The following is a 15907-nucleotide window of genomic DNA, read 5'->3' as shown; positions in this document are numbered from 1 at the left end:
ATAGTAATCGCGTATAGAGCACTGGGAGGGTGCGTTCATCCCAGCATCGACAGGGTGTCTATCGGACCGGCCATCCGAGGACAAAAACTCCCAAATGCGGAAAGTAGGCGATTTGCTGCCATCCCTCATCGCGCAAGCACGCGCCCGATTACCTGCGTCCCTCTCTGCCATGTCGCAGCAGGCCGCGGCTCCAAGCGCAAACATGACAGCGTGCGTTGATGGTCCTGACGCACGGCGGCCTCCCCTGGGGGCCCACATACTTAACACTATAGCGGGGCGTGATAAGCGCTCTCCCCTCCGTCGCTCATGGCTCTCGATGTGAAGTCCGCGCACCTTACCGCGATTATTATCCAGTGCTTGCTCTATGGCGCGTCGGTACCGCTCTTTGTGGCGACGATTTGGGCCTTGCATGGCCTGAAGCACGCCGGCAGGCTTTGGTATCCGGTGACATGCGTTCTGTTCGTGCTGAGTACGATGGTGAGTGTACTTACGCGTCATGCAAACGTGATGGATGCTGACTTTTCTGCAGCACGTTGTAGTAGACGCACGACACATCTTCATCGGATTCATCGAACGTGTCGATGTCGCGGACGTGTACTTCCAAAGCGTAGTGAGGGAGACGACAAAGAATGCTATTTATTTGGTCGAGACGTTGGTCGCGGACTCGATCCTGGTGCGTGAACTCCTGGCGCTACCTGAGCCACCACTGATGACTGCGTAGATCTACAGATGCCATATGGTGTACCAGCGATGGGAGGCCATTGTTCTTCCCGTCGCACTATGGGCCTCAACTGCCGGTGCGTTTCGCTGCACAGTACAATGATTGTCATACTGATATGTGAGCCACCAGTCGATGGTCCTCTTGCTGTATATGCCATGGATCAACGCTCGCGCGGCTTGGATAGCTACTTCGCTCAGCAGTCATACCACTGGGTAGTAGCCTTCTACTCCAGCGCCTTCTCCACAAACATCATAACAACAAGTCAGCCCTTTCCCTAGTCCCTCTGGATTGCTCTGACCACCTTGGCGTAGGCATCCTCGCGTACAAGCTGTGGAATTACCATTGTCAATCCTGCCGCTTCGGCTTCAACGTACCCAGCGGGCAGTCTGCCATATCCCCCATCTTCTTAACCGTCGTCGAATGTGGCGCAACGTACTCTACGGCTCTCATTGTTATGGTTGTCATCTTTGCGACCGCAACGGACGCCCAGTATGTTGTCTATTGCCACGGTATTCGTGAGTATCCTCCTTTGCATTCGTCTAGGCCTAGCAGCTGAATCTGCTATCAGATTGCCAAGTGATTGCCCTGACGTTCTACATGGTCATTGTTCGCGCGGCCATGTCTCGAGTGGGCAAGGAGCTGCGCTCCAGGCACACGCAATCGCTTAGCGCAATGTCCTTCTCGCGCGGAGGTCCGACGAGCACGATCACTTCCGAGCGAAGGATGGAAGTGCAAATCAATCGTCTCACGACCTCTAACCGAGGCCTACCGCGCGACTACTCGACCGATTTTGTCGACGACAAGGAGTCCATGAGCGAGATGACATTCGCGGAGAACTTGGAGTTTGAAAGGCGGCAAAGGCAGATTCAGAGCCGGCTCCCGCAGGACCAGGTGTAGCATAATTGTCCCTGATGCACCTTCTATGTAGTGGCCTTTTGCTTTGTACTACCCTTTTTGATGACCACAGTGCTGCCCTTATATCATGTTGCCCCCGCGACGGATTTATTTATGTGATCATGTGCGCGAAATAAGCTGCCTTCATGCAGTTCGCAGTCATTGGCTTATACGTTACAGTGTATTTTTGTGTACTCTTGAGTTACCTTATTCCTATCGAAGAAAATGCCTAATCTGTACTATGAAGCAGCTTATCTTGCCAATTCGCAAGCTGGACCACGTTTGTATGCGTATGTTTGCTCTTATGGGCGTGAGTGATTTCATTTTGTCGATCTCGGATTCGAATTTGCTTCCGATCAGCATGAATCACTCTCGTCACATTCATCACTCATGTTCCTTTCCTCCCACCATGGCGAAAGTCAATGACGCGCTCCTAATTGCCCAGATACTGACCGCAACTTGGCCTGTCTATTCCGCATCTCCCTGCATCCGATATCAACCCCGGACGGGCTGGGACAGCGCAGCTGAGGGCGCTTTCTCATCTCGTATGCGCCAGCTCTCAAACCAATTTGCTCTCCTCAACAATCTCGACATATCTCTGCCTCTGTCGCTAGCCCTTACTCTATGCACTGCCTACGCTCCGGAACAGGCTTGACTGATCATCCTACGCTCTCGTAATTCAGTTGACTTTCCCATGTCCTCCTCGACTTCACAGACCGAGCTTCCGGCCCTAGCTCGCCAGAGAACCTCCCAGTGCTTCCTAGCACCGCCTTGACAGTGCCCGAAGCGTCTAGAAGATTATCTAATCTTCCCAGGCTGTAGATATATAAGGCGGATCGTGCGAAATTGCACCTTTCCCTCTTACTTCCACCATCGCAATGACAATTATCGCAGAATCAGCCTCCGCCGCCTGCCCTGTGCAAGCCGCAACCCCAGACCCTGTCTATCATCACTCTGATGGGGACCTCGAGGTCCTCGTTGGCCATACGATCTTCAGAATTCACAGCTTCGCCTTCGCCCGCCACAGCGCCAGTCGAATGAAGCTTAATATCGCGACCAGCCCTGGTGAGCAATCCGTCACCGAAGGACAGCTTGTGGTACTGAACGATCTTACACCGGACGACTTCCGGGCCCTGTGCTGGGCTGTGTACCTCCATCCGGGGGATGCGCAGCCTGGCATCGACGACATCGACCGTATGCTGCGCGTCGCCAGCATGAGTCATACGTACGGAATCACGACCTTACTCAAGTGGGCCTGTCAATACCTCACCGACACCGCCGCACGCATCGCCGGTCTCCCAGCTGTCGAGAGGCCTGGGTGGGACCCACCCTTTCTCTCTCGCCTTCTACGTGTCTGCGTAGCGCGTGATCTGACAGCCGCCGTGCAAGACTTCCAGGATATTTGGATCGATCGCCTCGCCGCCAAGGATACGTCCGCCTTCCCTGAAGCCATCGCGACCGCCGAGGACCTTCGCCTCCGCCGACTTCAAGGATACGCCTACTACTATCAGCTCATTGTCGCGCACGAGCGGGAGTCCATACCATCCCATCGTGCAACATTGTACGATATACCCGGCCTAACGGAGGAGCAGAAGTTCCGTCTTGCAGATGGATACCGGTCGCTCACAATCTTCTGCGAGGAAATCCTCGATAACGACATCCGCGCCGAAGCATCCTTGTTGGACTCGTCCGTTTGCAACGAGAAGACACACCAGACGACATGCATCAAGTACATTCGTGCAATCGTCAATCGGGCATTCGGGTCCCCCGACCTGCGCGTCTTCGAAGCGTTCGGCTATATCGACAAAGTCATCGGGGAGTTGCGAGGGGAGTCTCACATTCGCAAGCCTTGTAGGATGGCAGCGATTGAACGACTCACCGGGCTCAGGAAACGCGTTGAAGACACTATGGCCGACCACTTCACCCCAATCAGCGCGTTGCGTCTGGGGATGTTGGGAGAGCTACCGATATTTGGGCGCGTTGCCAGATGAGATCTTGAAGACCTTTCATGTAGTCCTTTGTTCCTACTCCTTGTTGATTAACTTAGTACATGCAGTAGGTTCACTACCACCTTCTGTGCTTGGGGCCGCTGGCTACTTCCCCATACCTATGTTTTTACCTTCGTACCGTGTTATGCCATCTATTTATTCATTGAACTGTTCACGAAACCGTGGCTCTTATCGACATGGTTCCGTACTTACAATAGCTTGATGATGCGGGGTAGCTGGCTGCTCACGTACGCGTCCCATTCTGTATGATATTTCCTCGTATTTATCTATTTATTGGTTTGTCATAACCTTGCTTCGCCAGAGCCCAACATGCGAGCCAAGTGCACGGCCAGGCCACTGTGAGTGTACTGTTGGCAATGTAAAATTGACACAGGTGTATGGTAGGTGATTTCTTGTTACAACTATGCGGCGAACCCGCGCGCGCCGAAGGTGCTTGCCAGCGGTTGAAAATGTAAGTCACGTGCACAGCCGCTACTTGCGCGTGCAGATCATCTGACTGCTTTACAGTTTTACCGGGGAGTGCCGATGTTGGTTCTCACGCTCTCATTCACCGTAGCGATCTTACTGCTGCGCGTCGCATCGAGCAATACCGTCCGCAACAATGGAGAACGACCAGGTGCGCTCGGACATTATATGTATGAGGATGTGGTGCTGACGATACATATCAGGGTGTCCTCGTTGACCTTTACGTCCCGCGCAAGTGCTCGGCGACCAGTGCGTCCCAATCGTTCCCCCCACCGCGCTAGTCCTGACCGATCGCCTTCACCAGACCGCCTGATCACTTCAAAAGACCACGCCTCTGTGCAGATCAACGTTGCGGATGTCGACGCGAACGGTCGCGCACAGAACACCCACATCACCTTCGCCTTCTCCGGCCAGGTGCGCGCGATGGGCGAGAGCGATGACTCGCTGAACCGGTTGGCGACCAAGGCTGGCTGTGAGTGCATATCCGGCTCGATAGAACGCTGAGACTGATGGAACTTACAGTGCTACGGAACGTCTGGTCATACCAGAAGTGATCGTGTACGATAGACGACCTTCCACATCTGCATCTGTGTATCCTAGCTGCGCTATCCATATCGCTTTCCGAGGGCCCTGATCTGTGCATGCCTATCGTCCCTCATTCGACCAACAATCACATTCATAACAAAGTCAACGCCCGCTCTTCAGAGAAGCTGCTCACGCCTGCTCGCACTACATGGCCTTGCAAGTAACACCCTCGGTCTTGACTGTCGCATGCACCGAAGAGACTCTTCCTTTCTTTTCATCCTCCGTGAACGAATGTCCCCTTCCTCTTTGTCTCACACAATTAAGACAGTTCACACCAGAAGTATAGAGCAATGCAGCGCAATTCCATTGACTAGATTACATGTTGCCATTACAGAGTCCAATGCAAGTCATTCTGTTCATTACAGGATCATCAAGCTCGTCGCTGGCTTACGCAACGGCGATCTTCTTCGGCGCCTCCTGAGGCGACGTCTTCGGGAACGTCACCGTCAGGACACCGTTCTCCATCGAGGCCTTGATGTCCTCCTCCTGCAGGTGTCGTTAGCATCTCCGTCTTCCATGCATCCAGCTACACTTGCTACTCACCTTGACACCAGTGGGCAGCTGCAACGTGCGCGACCACTTGCCGTAGCGGCGCTCGCGCACCGCGTAGCCGTTCTCCTCGCGGTCCTCCGCGAGCTTCGTCTCCGCGCCGACCGTCAGGCGGCCGTTGTGCACGTCCACCTGCACGTCCTCCTTCTTCACGCCGGGAAACTCGAACGTCGCGGTGACGACGTTCTTCTCCGCGTCCTCGTGGAGGTCCATCCTGTCAGGCGCATTAGCAAGCACGTTCAGCAGCGAGAGTTGGGAGGGAGGTAAGCTTACCTAGGCTTGATGGCGCGCGGCGCGTCGTTCTGGTGGGCGACCTGGCCCTGGTTGCCCTGCGCGAGGCGGCGCTGCGCGTCCTGCGAGCGCTGGGGGCCGAACGCGTCGTCGAGGAAGCGCTCGATGTCGTAGAAGGGCTCGTAGTAGAACACAGACATTGTGGTTGGGTGAGGTGTAGAGTGGTTTGGTTGAGAGGTGTTGTGTGTCGCGAGTGGTTGGTGTTACTGCTGATTCTGCTCTGACTTGGCCTGCAGCCCTCCCTCTTATACCATGCCCTCCATTCCGGAAGATTCATTCTGCTTTTGCGTCACTTTGAGGGCTGGTGAGGGACGTGGACGCGAGGCGAGGCCTTGCTGGAAAGCGCCCCAAATTACGAAGAAAGTTCTGGAAATTTCGTCTTTCTTTGTGGCTCCCTGCCTCTGACCTCTGACACAGGTCTGACGAGGGCCTCAAGCGACTTTGGCGGTGCCTCTTTGAGACCACAGGATCTTTGATCGGTCTGAATGTCAAGGCGAAAGGGCAAGCGCTCGAAGCAATCGATCCCACAAAGTTCGCGCCCCAACTCTAATGATCATCGCGATTCAGAGCACGGCTGGTCAGAAGTACATGTCCAGCCCAGGTATGCATGTATGCAATATGTATCGTCGTAATAGCTAGTCGTCAAAGAAGAGAGCAAGCACAGAAACGAAGCACAGACAATGAGGGAATACTCAAGCACAGAACAGCGAGCACGAATAAAGTAAGCATAAGAACCGTTCGACTTCATGGAGCACGTCTATCATTCATTCTAAGCACCGACTGCTCTTCCTTCTCTTTGCGTTCGGAAACCTTTCTGCCTGGGGCCCGCGGGCGACCCCATGCCACGACCACGAGCAACCCGTGCCTCCTGTACTGGCACGGATTATTTGTGCCCCCACCCCTCTGCCGCGAGCCTCTTGAGCGCCGCGCGGGCCTCCGCACCGCCCATCCCGCCCGCCGTGTAGATCACGCGGCTGACGTCGAACCCGTTGAACTGACTCGCCGCGCACACCGTGTACGCGCCCATGTTGTCGAACCCGAGCCAGTCGCCGACCTGGAGCGCGCAGGGGAGCGTCGCGCGCTTGCTCACGAGGTCGATCGAGTCGCACGTCGGGCCCCAGACGCTGCAGGTCTGCATCGGCGCGCCGGAGGGGACGTGGAAGGAGCCGCCCATGGAGAGCACGTAGGGCTGCACGACCTGGTGGTCGAACATGATGCAGTTGAACGCGCCGTAGACGCCGTCGTTGATGTAGTCTGTGTGGGATGTGAGCTGAAGCTATAAAGCGTCGGGTATGGAAGAGCACGTACACATGGCCTTGACTTCATCGTCCGACTCGCCCGCGTTGGCGTTCTCCTCATCAGTGGCGCGACGTGCAATGATGTTCGTGGCGATGCTGAAAGCAGTGGACACGAAGAACCGACCGGGCTCTGCGATGATGCGGATCCCCCGCTCATGACGGTCGGGGAAGTGCACGTTGATCGCATCGCGCAGAACGCGCGCTGCCGCCTCGAAGGTCGCATCCTCGAAACCACCACCAATGTCGAGCAGGTTGAACTCGTAGCCAGCCTTGCGGCCCATGGCGAACGCGGCCGCAGCGCGCGCGATCGCATCGGCGTACACGTCCGGGTCGTAGCAGCCGCTGCCAACATGGAAGCTGACACCAACGACGTTGAGGCCCAGCGAGCGCGCCGTCTCAAGAAGACCCAGAGCAGCCGCGAGGGGAGCACCGAACTTGAGCCCGAGGCGGCAAAGCGCCTTCGAGTCGTCCGTAAGGATGCGCAGGACGAGACGCGCCGCGGGGTGCGTGCGCGCGACCTTGTGCAGCTCGTCCGCGTTGTCGAACGTCATGGTGTGCACGCCCGCGCGGCCAGCAGCGCGCACAAAGCTCGTCGCCTTGCACGGGTTGGCGAAAATGATGCGGTCGGGATCGATGCCGCCAATCTTCAGCACCTGCGCAATCTCGTTGTTGGACGCGCAGTCGAAGCCGGTGCCGAGGGCGGCGAGCAGGCGCAGGACGTAGGGGTCCGGGTTGCACTTGACGGCGTAGAACGGGTGGACCTCGGGGAGGGCGGTGGTCCAGCGCTCGTGCTGGAGGGCGACTTGGCCAAGATCCGCGACGAAGAAGGCGCGCTCGGCGTCAGCCTCACCGGTCTCGACGAGACGGTGGGACTGCATGATGCCGTTGCGAAGGTGGACCTCGCGATGGCCATAGTGGAGGGGAGGTAGGGCGTCGAAGATGTCTTCCCCGGTCTCATCGCTGGCGGCGGTGAGGCGGAGGGAAGGGGACGACGAGATGTGGACAGTGGAAACGGCGCGGGGGCGCACAAAGGCGATGGGGTTGGTGGCCGGGAGGGTCTTGACTTGGGACATGGTGACAGTAGTTGTTGGGGATGAGCTTGTGAGGGCGGACTGAACGTCCGGAGAGGGGATGGCGTGTATGGTGGCTGCCTTGGTTTTAAGTACCGAACCTGTACCGCCGCGGTCTTTCGATCCGGGCGGACGGCGCCGGTAGACGGGCGGGCGCGTCAGTCGAAGAAAAGTTTCCTAGAGTGGATTGGGCGTGTTAGGGTGGTTCCCCTGCATATCGCGGTCAGCGGGGACGCGTCGAATGGGCCATAAGCACAAACCTCGCACGGATGACCACCTGCGGGGCGCCGGTCAGCAATCTAATCTGGGGCCGCCCGCGCAAAGGGCGCAACAATGAAGGGCACTCACTCGCGACAGAGAAGTCGGAGGTCTTGGTTCCTTTTTTGGAGAATGGTGGCGACCGTGTGCTCTAGGGTCGGCCGGGTGTCGACGACGCCAGAGAGCGGGATGCTCGACTGTTTTTCTGCTGGGCTCGGGGGGATGAGGGGGATGACGAAGGTCGAAAGCGGGGTTTCGTCGCGAAAACAAATCGATTCCAGTTGGGTTCGGCAATTGCCAGCCAACTGCATGACTGCACCGCATGCGCTGCCACGGCTCCCCCCTGACGCCCATCCACTCCTTCTATGCGGTTCTTTGCCGGCGCGCACGACCATGAAAGACGTTCTCAACCTGATGCATGCAGATCTTCGCGCCAGACGCGCTGGGTCACATTCCCTGCGGACGTCACATTCGAATGAATCGCGCAATCGACGCGCCAGGCGCCTAGACAAATACCTCCGCCAGCACAAACAACGCGCGAATCCCGCCTTCATCGTCCCCAACATCGCGACGAATCTGCACCGCTCTATGCGGTGCATTGACAGAAGACATCCTCATCTCGCTCCCAGCTTTTCCCAGTGCATGCTGCGCCAAACCGAGGACGTTCATTCCACTAAAAATACAGGTTGTTCACTTCGTATACAGTCCCTCGATTACTTCCCAAATACAGCTTCCTTGCCCGCTTTCTTCGCCTGCTCGTCACCCATCGCGAAGCCGTATGCCGCCTGGGCCGTGCCACTTGCGACAGTTGCTGCACTCGTGGCGATGTTCTTCGCTGTGCCAGCGATCCCAGCCTGTGTCCGGGGAGTCTGCGTGGCATTCGCCCAGCCGTCGTCTATAATGGAGGATCTATGAGTCGACCTCATACGGAGGGCTAGCCGTGCGCACGCACCTTTGTTGGCCGTCTCGCTCAATGGGTCGATGTGTGATGACTCGATGATCCCCGGGCGACCCTCGACGACGCCTGCGGTCTGACTGAAGTTGCGCTGCGCTTGGCGGTCGCCGTCGAAATTGGGTCCCGCGCCCGCGCCGCGCGATGCCGTCGTCGGGTCGTCGACGAAGTTGTTGCGCATGGGGTTGGCGTGGTTCGACGAGCTCGTCGGGTTCGCAGAGCCGGGGTAGACGTCGGCGCCTGAGTGACGGTCAGCCTCGCGCCGCTAAATGTCCGACGCGCTCTTGCACCCACCGAAGCCCTGGTTCAACTGCTTGTCGTTCACGGACATGATGTTGGATGTGGTTATGGGTGAGTGTGATGTCGAGTGTGGATGGAGATGCGAAAGATAATGCCCTTGAAAGCCATCTAGCCGGCCTTTTATAGTGTCCAGCGCTCAATGTTGGAGAAATGACCTATTTCCGACGTCGGTCGACGTAGGGCAAACGTAGCGCACCACTGCGACTCCATATTGACTATTGGGAGCGCGCTAGTTAGCGCGGTCACGGGAGTGTCACGAGGAAGTTCGACTTGCTGTGCAATGACGTCGCTTCATCCTTGCCTGGGCTTTCTTGCAGCCCGGGGATCACACTGCCCAAACCCAATGTCGACCAGGAGCCAGCCTGATCCATCCCAAGGAGGCGCGCAGCCCATATACTTGATTGTATGGCAGTCTCTCGAACTCTTGCTCATCTTCTTGCTCTTCAGCGTCCTTTCTAGCCCTCGCACACTTTGCTCACATCTGCAACGAACGGTACAACGGAAGTTTCTCCGTATGAATCATTCCAATGAGCGACTTCGACGCCAATAAATAGTAAACATTCAATCGTGCGTCTCGTGAACTTCCCCGCTCCCACTTCCCAGCCTAACCTCCCAGCTAGCTCCCTACTCCCATCAACCTTCGTCATCATGATTTACTCCTGGCAGTAGAGGCGACCGTAGGCGTCCTCGGCGCAAGCTAGGACTCCCGTTAGCACAGGGCGCAGACGTTGAAACTGAGACTCGACTCACTGCCAGAGATGGTGTAGTCGTTGATGGCGACGGACTTGATGAACTTGCACTCGTGGCCAAGGTTGTAGTCGCAGTTGTTCGGGCAGTTGCAGGCCTTGTCTGGAAGGGGAGGGAAAGAGGTAAGCACAGGCTTCTAGTCTCACTGGTACGAACTCTCCGCGCAGGAGAGGACAATGCACTGATACTCACAGGGGTCAGACGCAATAGCAGCGGCCTGGCCGGCGAAGAGAACGGCGGCAGCAGCGAAGAGGGATGCGATGGAGAACTGCATTGTGACGATGACTAGTTTGGAGCGAGTGGCTGAGAAAAGCGGGCGTGAAAAAGAGAAGACGAGAGCGAGAGAATGTGAAAGAGGTGAGTGTTTGATGAGGTGCGAGGCTCAGCGCTAATTACCTTTTATACCTGACCACCAGAGCGCCCAAAGGTCCGGCAGGAAGTTGTGTAAATGGGTTCCAGCAGGGTCAGATGCGCGTCCGACGAGTACGCCACACCAAGAAGCTGCGCGCCGCAAATACCGAAACATCCATCTTCTTTGCCCGCGACGATGTCGAGCTGAGAGTGGGGCGTACCGGAGGGTGCGTTGTCGAGTTTCAGGAAAATATGGTCGGCGAACATGGATGGTGGGGCGAATAACGACCTCGGAACTTCCTAAGGTACTTTCACAGCGATCTTGGCGGAGGATGGGTGTACTAGTTGTACAGGAGATAGCACTCTTCACTCTTGCACACGCGACGAGACGACTAAGGAATGATGCAAGGACTCTTAGACAACTTTACTAGTACTCGAGCAGGGATGGCCAAGTGATATGCGCCTCGGATGCGACCCGTCGGTACGCTCTCGTTACCAGCATGATCGTCTTACCAAGCAGACAGTCCTCGCCACGCTGGGCGCTCATCATGACGGTGACGACCTCCAGACAGTTTGGGGGATGCTTGAAGCTCTGCGCGAAGGAATCAAGTTCATGTGCCACCTTTCCCCCAAGCTTGTTTCGCTGCGACGATCATGCTTTATCAACCTCTACGTCTCGCTTGGTGCCCTGTATCCCGCCTGGCACCTAAATAGAGCTTGCTACATGACAGAAGCAATTTCTCAGACTGCTGCTGTATGAAAGCCTCGCTGCGCCTCACGACGGTTCCAGCGTGATCAATCGTCGTGCTCCTTGAAACCCTATTGCAGACGTGAAGGCCTGCCAAACGGGGTAAACGCAACGGCAGTTCCTCTCGGGTTGCTTGCAAGAACGTGTGAAGGTTACTCCTCGAGCTTTTAATACATCTGTTTACGTCATGACGCATGAATACGAAGCGTCGTTTCTCGGAGCCCCTACTACAATCATTCGCCGAGACCTGCCGTTGAGAAAGCACAATATGCATATTCAGCATGACCATATAGTAGAGTATATACACTGCATAGACAACTAACAAACGCGACGACAACACGAGCATGCATGCAGATAACTTAAGCATAAATATAACGACTAACCCATCCCATCCTCCTGACCTGCTATCGCCTCGAGGACCGCTCTGATGGCGGGCGCGATTTCCGCTGCACCGCCTGCAGCTCTGTCCATAACCGGCTGCGCGTCTCCCCATTCGAGCCGACTGTCGTACTTGGCGCGCGCGAGGGGCTTCGCCCGCGTTCGCTGTACGTTGGCCGTGGTCGTGTTGGGCTGAGCTCGCGTCCCAGGCGTGACCGGGGCGGGCTCGGAAGGCTGGACAGCGCGGTGCGCGTTCGTGGCCTGGAGACCGGGCTCGCGTCGCGCGTAAGAGGCCATCGCCCGACAGACTTGAGCGGCGAGCGCGGTCGCGATACTGAAGGGTTGGGTGGGGAAGGGCTCTTTTTCCGCGTCGAGACCGCACTGCGCGGCGGCCTGGCAGGAGGAGAGGATGCTCGCGACGAAGACGAACTCGAACTTGCCAGCGGCTTCGAGCGTACTCGAGTGTGGACGGTAGAAGTCGGCGACGTGGCGCGCTTCCTGCCAAGGGCTGGTCGAGTAGACGGCTCGCCCGTCGTCGGACGAGTGGAGGATTCCGCTGCGGCTGGCTTGGAGGACGGCCGGCTCGTCAGGAGACTGGCCAAACCAGCTCTTGGTTTGTAGCCGAAAGGTCTCGTAGGCGCACGCGGTTCTGGCTCCTTCTCTTCCTCCTCGCCTTCCTGCTGATCAGGAGCAGGAGAACGCTGCCGTGCGAAAGGACTTGGCTTCGGCGGAGATGTTGACAAGAATGGAGGACGCGGATTTCTCGATACCGCTGTCGGCAAAGCAAGATAGCGAGCACGGCTGCGCAAAGAGATTAGCCAAGTCGTAGTGCACGAGCAATGGGCGATACTCACGCTGCAAGTCTCAAAGCGCGCTTCGTTTCGCGCTTTTGCGCCCATTTCTCGAAGAATTTCGCTGAGGGAAGATTAGCACTGAGCGTAGGTGCGATAAGGGCAACACCTACAGAGCAAATTTTGCTTGTGCACTTCGCGCGCCTTTTTGGCCTGGAGTGCACGGGGCATCGCAGCCATCCACTTCTTCCATGCACTAGCCTTCAGGTTGTTCGCATGGAAGCGGATCGCAGGAAGCGAGGTCGTCCTAGAGTGCCAAAAGGCGAATGCACGGTAGAGCACGTATTGCTGGCCTTGCAAGACCACCGTGTTTTCCTGGGGGCAAGCGGGTAAACATCAGATCATGACCAGGTCAGCAAGACAACGCACGATGGGTCGCAAGCGTTCGTTCTTGAATTTCTCCCGCCACTTGTCCCACGCCGCGGATAGCTTGATTGTCTTCATGTCTGCTTCCCTCTCCTGTAGAACGACACGGCGATGACGAGAATTTCGAGCCGCTGCTAGCCAGCGGCTGAATACGCGGCGCACAAACTCTGTCGAATCATGAGTAATGTTGGACACCTAATGTGAGTGTACGTACCTTCGCGCTTGACGAACTGATAGCTCTCCATGAGGTTAAGCTCCTCGACATGGCGCTCGCAAACACTCTTCCACTTCTTGAAGGCATTCCCCAACGTCGCCGCATCCCTCTGCTGCGCCACCTCCAGCTCCCTCAACTTCACCTTAATCACCCGATTCGTCCAATGCACAAGCGTCTCATGCATCACCCGCTGCCTCACCCGATCCTGCACCAGCTGCTCCGCCATCTTTTGCCGCCTCTGCTTCCTCGCCCGCGCTAGCCAATCTTTGAAGATCTTGTGGCACCGCTGCTGTTCCAGCTCAGCCAACTTGCGCAGCCGCGCCCGCTCGGCGAGTTTCTCGCGCCACATCTGCCAGGCGCGACGAGTCGTGAGGAGCTTGTTCGCCTTGCGCGCGCGGCGGTTGTCTTTGGCATGGTCGTGGATGGCGCGGCACCATTGGCGGAAGGCGTTGAACTTAAGCTGAGAGGCATGGTACTTAACAGCGTATGCATTGGCATTCGTGTGTGTCTGGTAGTGCTGACGCCAGGTCTTGAGGGCGAGGACAGCAGACGACGACGCGGGTCGGGAGTAAAAGGCGAGTGCGCGCGCTGCAAGACAGTCAGCTGGGTCAATGCTCTCCAAAGCCAATGTACCGCACCTTCAAGCTCACGTTGCTGAGCCAAGCGCTGCTGCCAGACCGCGAAAGCATTTGAGACGAGGCGAGACGACCGCACTCGTTCAAGTAATCGACCACGCTCGCCAGCTTTCCAGACTCGCCAAATAGCACGCATCATGATTTCGTCTCGCAAAGCGAGTTGTTTGCGGGCCTTGTTTTCCATCCTCTGCATGATCGTCAGTAAGCCTATCACCGGAGGGTTCATGAGTGCGTACTCGTATTCTATCACGGGCAGCCTTCCACCCCCGGATTGCGTTCTTCATAATCATCTTGTCATGAAGGTCATCGGCGAGTTGAAGTTCCGCACTAAACGAGGGTTAGCCAAAGTCAGGAATGTAGAATGAGTCACATACGTTCGTCGCTTCCATATAGTCATAGCCTCTACCATCAATCGCATTGCGACACGGTCGCTCATCTCATGCTCGATGCGCTGCAGCTGCAGTGACCGACGCCACGCCTTCCAGCATCGAGCCACCGCCCGCTCCTGCGTGGATTCGCGGAACTCGTCCGCTACCGCATCCCGCTCGTCCAACGCAATCAAGCGCTGCTTCCACAGCTTAAAGGAACGCTGGACGAGCTTATGCGCATAGTGCTGCTCCGCCAGGCGCACCATGAAGGCCTGCCTCCATTTGGTCCAGGCATCCTTCTGCAGGTGCTCCTCCCGGCGGTCGCGCACGATCTTGATCTTGCGCCGCATAGCGTTTCGCCACTCCGCCTGCTGCTTCTCCCGCGTGCGTGCGCGCCACTTGTTGAAGAAGGCGCGTAGGCAGCGTTTGTTGGATAGCAGCGTGACGCGCCCGTACAGATCCTTATTCTCTGCGGTCTTCTCGCGCCATTGCTGGACGCACTTGCGGAGGATCAGGTTGTCACGGGCTTCAGCTATTTGCATGTCGGTGGTCTAGATAGATAGGTCATTAGACAAGCTTGTAGGAAGACGACAAGGGAGTGCTACACACAATAATCCATTCATACCCATCTCGCCATACCCGCCAGCAGCGCTCCAGGAGCCTATCTTCGTAGAACTGGGCAGCGTTCTTCTCGTCGTGCTCCATCTGGATCTTCTTGAAGGCGTCCTCGCCGTTCACCACGCTCCCTCTGCGCTTTCGCGCTTCTGCGACCTTCTGACGCGCCAGCGTCAACTGATCCATTGCAGGAGTCGAGGTCGGACGCTTCTCTAGGTCCTTGATGATTGCCGGTTTCGCCAGCGGTTGCGTCGTCTGGGTAGCGCGACGCTTGGGCTTGACGGGCGTGGCATCCTCGTCGCGTACAGCAGCGCCATAGGACGGGGGAATCGTGGAGGGAGCTTGAAAAACGTCGTCTGTAGACTCTGCGTCCGACGAGTCGTAGAAGTTCGTTCGGCGTGGGACGATAGGTGGCATAGCAGGTTGGGTAGAAGGGTGGTTCAAGAGGGGATGATCGTCGAATTCGAGGCCGAGGGAGTTGGTCACGGATGATCGGGTAGGGGAAGGCGTTCGTCGTGGCGGTACGCGCGATCGCGTTGGGTAGGAGCGGGGCGCAGTAGGCGTCGTGTCCGCTTCAGAGTTCGTTGCATCGGTGAAGACGTCTTGGTGAAGCGTATCCAGCGTGAAGGAGTCGTTAATGCGTGTGGGTTTGCGCACCGGGACGCGACGAGGGCTCGACGGTGCGGGCTTCGGCTTGCTCGCCTTCGCCCGCACCGGTTCCCGCTTCGCAGCATATCCATACTGGTGCTTGACACTCTCCCACTTGTCCGCCCAGTTCCTTCCCTTGAGCGTGCCCAGCTTGAGCAGCTTGCCGTAGTAGACGACCTCATGTGGATCGAGTCCCCGTTCGGTAAGAACATCGTTGTACGCCTTGAAGACGGTCAAGAACGTATTTGCGTTGCTTCCTGCGCGTTGTATGACAGCTTCTAGCAGCTCTATCTCATCGGGGGTGAGGCTAGCAAGCTCGGGAACTGAGACGGTCGAAGTGCGGGAGATGTCCTGAGAAAGTGATGCCGCGAGGTCAAGGATACGAGCGGGAGGAGATGCACGCGTAGGGTTAAATGGCGGCATAAGGACCGACCAGCGGGGAACGCGCGGGGCACGGGGAGCATACGCTACGCGACGCGGTGCTGGTCCTGGACAAGACGCGTTCAGAATTCATCAACACAACGTGATCGCCCACGTGGTGGCGACGGATCAACCGGTGACATCACCGACGGTGGACCCACAACGACACACTCA

At 57.1% G+C, this 15907-nt stretch overlaps 10 protein-coding genes across 10 annotated transcripts; 4 read left to right on the top strand and 6 right to left on the bottom strand.

Annotated features, from left to right (window-relative positions):
• The first annotated feature begins 109 nt into the window (after window positions 1–109).
• Window positions 110–1876, top strand: SCHCODRAFT_02561249 (uncharacterized protein). The gene is made up of 6 exons (XM_003035188.2): window positions 110–477; window positions 530–673; window positions 722–797; window positions 851–982; window positions 1033–1236; window positions 1290–1876. The coding sequence occupies exons 1-6, from the start codon at window positions 307–309 to the stop codon at window positions 1616–1618; spliced, it is 1056 nt and encodes a 351-aa protein (XP_003035234.1). The 5' UTR covers window positions 110–306; the 3' UTR covers window positions 1619–1876.
• A 611-nt stretch (window positions 1877–2487) lies between these two features.
• On the top strand, window positions 2488–3912 carry SCHCODRAFT_02605856 (uncharacterized protein). The gene has a single exon (XM_003035189.2). It carries the CDS (start codon window positions 2494–2496, stop codon window positions 3604–3606), a length of 1113 nt encoding a protein of 370 aa, XP_003035235.1. The 5' UTR covers window positions 2488–2493; the 3' UTR covers window positions 3607–3912.
• A 276-nt stretch (window positions 3913–4188) lies between these two features.
• On the top strand, window positions 4189–5015 carry SCHCODRAFT_02605853 (40S ribosomal protein S21). The gene is made up of 4 exons (XM_003035190.2): window positions 4189–4240; window positions 4293–4338; window positions 4394–4561; window positions 4612–5015. The coding sequence occupies exons 1-4, from the start codon at window positions 4226–4228 to the stop codon at window positions 4641–4643; spliced, it is 261 nt and encodes an 86-aa protein (XP_003035236.1). The 5' UTR covers window positions 4189–4225; the 3' UTR covers window positions 4644–5015.
• A 46-nt stretch (window positions 5016–5061) lies between these two features.
• SCHCODRAFT_02595616 (HSP20-like chaperone) lies at window positions 5062–5654 on the bottom strand (the record flags this gene model as incomplete). The annotated part of the gene is made up of 3 exons (XM_003035997.1): window positions 5062–5160; window positions 5218–5437; window positions 5497–5654. The coding sequence occupies 3 exons, from the start codon at window positions 5652–5654 to the stop codon at window positions 5062–5064; spliced, it is 477 nt and encodes a 158-aa protein (XP_003036043.1).
• A 360-nt stretch (window positions 5655–6014) lies between these two features.
• SCHCODRAFT_02605850 (uncharacterized protein) lies at window positions 6015–8373 on the bottom strand. Its single transcript, XM_003035998.2, has 4 exons — window positions 8231–8373; window positions 8143–8159; window positions 6823–8092; window positions 6015–6768 (listed from the first exon to the last, which is right to left on the bottom strand). Exons 3-4 carry the CDS (start codon window positions 7883–7885, stop codon window positions 6398–6400), a joined length of 1434 nt encoding a protein of 477 aa, XP_003036044.1. The 5' UTR covers window positions 7886–8092; window positions 8143–8159; window positions 8231–8373; the 3' UTR covers window positions 6015–6397.
• Window positions 8060–8739, bottom strand: SCHCODRAFT_02481220 (uncharacterized protein; the record flags this gene model as incomplete). Its single annotated transcript, XM_050342797.1, has 2 exons — window positions 8060–8159; window positions 8231–8739. 2 exons carry the CDS (start codon window positions 8737–8739, stop codon window positions 8060–8062), a joined length of 609 nt encoding a protein of 202 aa, XP_050202820.1.
• Window positions 8740–8772: 33 nt separating this feature from the next.
• SCHCODRAFT_02605840 (uncharacterized protein) lies at window positions 8773–9473 on the bottom strand. The gene is made up of 3 exons (XM_050344187.1): window positions 9387–9473; window positions 9093–9332; window positions 8773–9035 (listed from the first exon to the last, which is right to left on the bottom strand). Exons 1-3 carry the CDS (start codon window positions 9421–9423, stop codon window positions 8854–8856), a joined length of 459 nt encoding a protein of 152 aa, XP_050202819.1. The 5' UTR covers window positions 9424–9473; the 3' UTR covers window positions 8773–8853.
• A 102-nt stretch (window positions 9474–9575) lies between these two features.
• On the top strand, window positions 9576–10143 carry SCHCODRAFT_02017835 (uncharacterized protein). The gene is made up of 2 exons (XM_050341539.1): window positions 9576–9959; window positions 10013–10143. The coding sequence occupies exon 1, from the start codon at window positions 9673–9675 to the stop codon at window positions 9940–9942; it is 270 nt and encodes an 89-aa protein (XP_050202818.1). The 5' UTR covers window positions 9576–9672; the 3' UTR covers window positions 9943–9959; window positions 10013–10143.
• Window positions 10046–10757, bottom strand: SCHCODRAFT_02561231 (uncharacterized protein; the record flags this gene model as incomplete). Its single annotated transcript, XM_003036000.2, has 4 exons — window positions 10046–10089; window positions 10143–10241; window positions 10332–10442; window positions 10658–10757. The coding sequence occupies 4 exons, from the start codon at window positions 10755–10757 to the stop codon at window positions 10046–10048; spliced, it is 354 nt and encodes a 117-aa protein (XP_003036046.1).
• Window positions 10758–11374: 617 nt separating this feature from the next.
• SCHCODRAFT_02017733 (uncharacterized protein) lies at window positions 11375–15815 on the bottom strand. Its single transcript, XM_050341538.1, has 9 exons — window positions 14660–15815; window positions 14057–14601; window positions 13919–14009; window positions 13686–13869; window positions 13048–13635; window positions 12837–13000; window positions 12581–12782; window positions 12471–12531; window positions 11375–12417 (listed from the first exon to the last, which is right to left on the bottom strand). The coding sequence occupies exons 1-9, from the start codon at window positions 15734–15736 to the stop codon at window positions 11643–11645; spliced, it is 3687 nt and encodes a 1228-aa protein (XP_050202817.1). The 5' UTR covers window positions 15737–15815; the 3' UTR covers window positions 11375–11642.
• Between the last annotated feature and the right edge of the window lie 92 nt (window positions 15816–15907).

The sequence above is a fragment of the Schizophyllum commune genome, assembly GCF_000143185.2.
Source record: "Schizophyllum commune H4-8 unplaced genomic scaffold SCHCOscaffold_1, whole genome shotgun sequence".
NCBI classification, from domain to species: Eukaryota; Fungi; Basidiomycota; class Agaricomycetes; order Agaricales; family Schizophyllaceae; genus Schizophyllum; species Schizophyllum commune.
This window is presented reverse-complemented; position numbering and strand designations above follow the sequence as displayed.